The sequence below is a fragment of the Suillus subaureus genome (assembly GCF_016647635.1).
Source record: "Suillus subaureus strain MN1 chromosome Unknown BJ212scaffold_79, whole genome shotgun sequence".
Lineage (NCBI taxonomy): Eukaryota > Fungi > Basidiomycota > Agaricomycetes > Boletales > Suillaceae > Suillus > Suillus subaureus.
In genome coordinates, this window is record NW_024538635.1 from 44040 (window position 1) to 49602 (window position 5563).

Genomic DNA, 5563 nt, shown 5'->3' on the forward strand with positions numbered 1-5563 from the left:
TTACGAATCATTCCGGTACGTCACAGATGATTTTTAGTCTTTACCCACCTGCCTGAGTAAACATAACAATTTCCTTAAGTCTTACGAGGTCATCTTCCGGAAGGAAGCGTTTGTTTGGAAACAATTCAACATGCATCCTGTCGAGATGATGATAATGTGTAACAATAGGAGGTAAGAAGGACTGTTACACATTATCAGCACATTTACTTCGGTCGGTAAGGGAACATGCATACTTCTGAGACCGTACGAACCAGTACTGTGATTCTAGTGCATACCCTGGGAGTGATACAATGGGAGAAGCTCGGATGAATATCGGACGGAATAAACTCACTGACATGGCTTTTGCATTTTACTCCTCGAACATTATCCAAAAGATCTTTAGATTTGTGGGGCTCTAGCCAGAAAATGACACGTCTGTCATGATCGGCAAAGTAGTAGCCCCACTTCTTTTCCCCATCCACCTCCACGCGCTCCAAGGTGAGTTCGACAGACGTATGAAAGGTATCTGCCTTGCGGGCTTCTTCGTACGCCTGCTTAACAACCTCACCCATTGTACATATTGTGACCGCAGTTCCAGGGTCTCGGACATCAACATCAGTGAAAACTCGCTGGACGGAGATATGAGCAAACTCATGCAGGAGCAGCCGGACATACATCACTCGAGTGATAGAAAAACAAAGCGCCTTCTGGGTGCGTGAGCAGCTCCCATCCTGACACCGAAGCGAGCTCCCTGACAGCCCCTTTCAATCTCATCGAGTGCTCTGTCACCAGCATGCTTACTCTGAACAGTCCAAAGGACCTTTCTGAATCTCAAAATCTTCATTGTGATCTTGACTGTCGATATGATTTATAACGGGGTTAAGATGGTAATGCGTCCGACAGATATATTTTGCGTACAATTTATTCCTCTCGTATCTCTTTATTTGTCCAGGTATGATGGGAGTTAGAGTGATATCAAAGAGTTGCCCTGGCGCCGCAGGATAGGGCGAGCTTGGTGTCGATGACACAGAAGTGGTCGGCTCGGTCGGGAAAGTCTGGTTATTGGAAGCTAAGGGATTCGGCCCTTCATTTTGCAGAGGTACTTTAAGCAACGGTACTGCGAGGGTCCCATGGGTCTTCTTCTCTTGGTCGGCCGGATGAGAGCTGAATGCTAAACTCGGATCTCGAAAAGTTCCCTCTTTTCCCCCAACAAAGACCTGACAGCGTTGGATTAGCCGCAGAAGGAAGGCGAGGAGACTCGTATACGAGCAAGATACGGTGGTCCTGACAGAGAGCCTCAGCCAGGCAATGAACATGCGAATGTGATGTCCTCCAGGCATATTGACAATCATCGAGGACGACTCCTGTACAAAGAACTCTTGAATGGCCAAGTCTCACGGACATTACGTTACTTACTTACGCTTGCCTCATCAATGTGTAAGTATTGATGGCCCGGATCTTCCCGTTATTCCATCATTTCACTTGCTTCTGATAATTCAAGCACCCTCTACGAAAGGCCACTCGCGCCACTACATGTGCAATAGGAGATAAAGCTAGGACATTGAGAGGTAGTGAATACGGTGTGCAGTAGATAGTGTTTCATCTGCAAAACCACTGAAATGAATGCTTAGCTTAAGCACTTTACGGACACTTACAAACGCTTACAACTTTAGTAGCACACTCACGTGATTGGTGGAGATGCTTTTACAGTTGTTATTTTATTTCTTTGGTATCATTTTATTTCACTATTCTAAACTTACGAGAGATGGAGAATCGAACATTTTGATTACATGTAATCTCTCACATTCCACTGAAGATAGATAAAGCAGAAAACATAATGCAGGTGAGCTGCAAGCTAACAAAAAATGTAACTAGTGCAAGTCTGAGCGCAAGGTATGATACACTTCCTTGTCTGAGAAATTATTCAAGTAAAAGCACTTGTACACCTCCATGCTAGTTTCTGCACCCACTCTATGGTTAGTTCCTTAGGGATAAGTTCTACCGCATGTGTAACATCTGTTAGAGGGATAACCATGCCCAATCTCATCCTCTGACTGCCAGGCCCATCATGATATTTTAGGGCTACTGTATACATGCTGATGGCAGGCTGATCGCACAGATGACCAATGACCTCATAATATTGTACATAAATCAGTGGTTGATCTGCAAGGTAGTGGGGAAGTGTGGCGTGATGAGGTGGAATGGGCTGGAAGATAGCTCGCACTTGTGCAATAAGATTTACTACATAAACTTCAATTAGTGATATATAGTTGCATAAAATAAATCTTACCCGTCTGGTCACCATGTGATGACTGCACGATAACTGCATCACAATTTCCCAGAGGAAATATTTGTGAAGGTGGACTGGCTTGAATGACCTGACTAGGCATAATCAGCTGCGAGCGAAATATGGAATGCAGCTGTAATTGAAACTTGTTCCAAGTCTTAACACAACCACGATCACAGCTCCATGACATTGCAGGTTGGCCATTAGAGGCCTTTGTGATGTAATTGGATAGTAATCATCCAAAATCTGGCAATGTATAGAGTTGCTGAACTTCATTGATAGATGTCTTGGCTCTATCAGGAGCGATGGTAATGTGGAAGGCAGTTGTCGCAGTGGAAGACAGTATGCCCTTCAGAAAATGGTTTTGAACCAGATGGGGTCCAATGAAACAACACTGATTGGGATCACCAGGTGCGATGTGGGCGATCCATGCAAGGGCAGGGTTGATTTTGGTGATCTCTTGCTCTTCTGTGACTATAGCATTGGTGAGGGGGGTGTTGTGCATCTGTAGGAAGAGATACAGCTGAAATCATCGCATTGACTCCTCATGGTTGAGAATATCGACAATCTGCTCTGTAAATGTGCATGACTAGCGGGATGTCCTTTCAAATGGAAGCTTGCAATGAGTGATGAGAAGGCACTCAGTGACATCAGCCATCCATTGAATGAGAGCACCTATATCCTTTGTGAACATAGTGAAGCTCTGTAAAAGCTCCAGCTTTGGGATGAGGAAGTGGTCAATCGTTCCTTTCATGCCTCGTCTAGCTCCTGCATCAAGAATTGCTTGCTTATGGTCATGAAACTCTTTGAGAGATGCAACCATGGAATCAATGGAGGTATCTGTATAAACAGGGCTTTGAGCCTTGTAAACAAAGTCAATCAAAGTGCGGATCATGTGGACAAACTGGGGAGGCGCAACCCCAGCAATGGAAGGCACCAAGGTGCATTGCAAGTCCTGGTGTTCTTGGCCAGTCATTTGTTTCATCTGGCACACTCCAGATGAAAAATGGCGCATTCCTACTCGCTTGTGGTGACTTTTGAATTGGGCATCAAGTTTGTCCTTACCCACTAGTTCTTTGCACCACTTGAATGGATGACCAAAAAAGAATTTATGGCAGGTGTGGAGAACTTCTCCTGCTAAGAAGTGAGAAGGATCTGTGAACTGCCAGTTCCGCAAAAATGGTTGGTGAACACCACTTAACGAATGAGCCTTCGCTTCCTCCTGGAATTCGCGTAGCCTCCATGGATCAATGTGTTGACAGATGTCATATATCACTGAAAGGGCATGTTCCTTTGTGCATGGTGTGTGGTGATAGTTGTTGCCAAAGGATTGAGAGGTGGCCAACATAATAGGAGAAGTGACCTTCGAGACACATGCGATCACTTGCTGTTCTGGCAAATCTGCAGTGTAAGCAGCCAGAGGCATGAAGCAGTGTTGTACATGGCCAGATGGATCAGGCATAAATTTGCCTGTCATGGCTGCAACCTTGGCATTTGCAAAGATAATATCCATGCACTTATGAAACAGCCATTGACTTAGAATAATTTGGTAGTCAGAATGGATGTTGGTGAATTTTAGAATCGGCATGAAGCCAATGCATTGCCAAGCATGACTCATTACTCTCATCCATACATCAGACTGAATATTAGCGATTGAGACGAAGATAGGGTGCATTTCAAGCCCTCCAGTGTGCCATGTCATGGGTGTCTTGTCAGATGCAATGACTATTGGAACTATGGTAGCGCCTTTGGGAAGTTGGTCCTGTACCAAAGCATCAGTCAATCACTGTAAGTAAGTTGTGGGATTTTACCTGAATCTCGAATGCTTGTCGCACTGTAAAATATTCACTATACTCATGCTCATCACCATCGACCATGATGTGTGGGTCATATGTCATGTGGTTTGTGAAAATTGGATTGGTGAAGAGATCTTCCACTACTTCTAAGCCATCACACCAGATGAGCTGTACTGGTTGGACAGTTGGATAGCCTGTTATTTCAAGTGTTGTTGAACACCATTTTGGTCCGGTGGGAAGAGAACCCATCCATGCAAGCAGCTGGTCTTTTGAGCCAAACAATGGTTTAGCTCAGCATACCTAATCAGAGGAGATATGGTGGAGATACAAGGCTTACAAAATCATGACTCATGCAGACAGTTTTTTGAGCACATATTAAAACTATATAAATCATCATTTATGACACCATAACAATCATGCCACCATTAAATAAATTATAAAGTGGTGTCATTATGTCATTTTAAAACCATATCTAACTATACAAACCAAAAATTTCCATATGTCATGGTTATATTCACCATGAAAGCCACCTCCCCTGCTCAAAGGGATAATATCCTCTCTCTTTCCTATTCTGGCCTCTCTGCTTGTCAAATTTCCTCTAGAACTGGAGTATCCAAGTCCACTGTGGCCAAGTTCATCAAAGAAAGTCACACAGACAAGGAAAACTTCTGTGAAGGGTGTCCATCCAAGCTCACCTCTACTGATAGGAGGGCTATTATTCAACATATCACTACAGGAAAGGCTGATAATGCTGTCCAGGTCACCTATTACATCAATTCCACCATCACATTCCCTGTCTCTTCACACACTGTGAGAAACATTCTCAAGACAGCTCATCTCAGGTCAGTAACAAGGAAGAAAAGGCTCTCCTCTCTATCACACATATGCAGAGATGACTAACCTTTGCCTTAGCCCATCAGAATTGGATTACATGGACTGGAAGCATGTTATATGATCATATAAGACCACAATAAATAGGATTGGGTCAGATGGCAAGGTATATATGTGAAACAAGAAGGGTGCTAGTCATATCTGCATATGTGTAATAGAGAGGAGAGCCTTTTCTTCCTTGTTACTGACCTGAGATGAGCTGTCTTGAGAATGTTTCTCACAGTGTGTGAAGAGACAGGGAATGTGATGGTGGAATTGATGTAATAGGTGACCTGGACAGCATTATCAGCCTTTCCTGTAGTGATATGTTGAATAATAGCCCTCCTATCAGTAGAGGTGAGCTTGGATGGACACCCTTCACAGAAGTTTTCCTTGTCTGTGTGACTTTCTTTGATGAACTTGGCCACAGTGGACTTGGATACTCCAGTTCTAGAGGAAATTTGACAAGCAGAGAGGCCAGAATAGGAAAGAGAGAGGATATTATCCCTTTGAGCAGGGGAGGTGGCTTTCATGGTGAATATAACCATGACATATGGAAATTTTTGGTTTGTATAGTTAGATATGGTTTTAAAATGACATAATGACACCACTTTATAATTTATTTAATGGT

The 5563-nt window shown here is 43.6% G+C and overlaps 1 protein-coding gene across 1 annotated transcript; it reads right to left on the bottom strand.

The window, feature by feature from the left end:
• Nucleotides 1-4149: 4149 nt before the first annotated feature.
• BJ212DRAFT_1226084 (uncharacterized protein) lies at nucleotides 4150-4347 on the bottom strand (the record flags this gene model as incomplete). Its single annotated transcript, XM_041329456.1, has 1 exon — nucleotides 4150-4347. A coding segment is annotated over one exon (198 nt), but the record flags the coding sequence as incomplete, so codon positions are not given.
• Between the last annotated feature and the right edge of the window lie 1216 nt (nucleotides 4348-5563).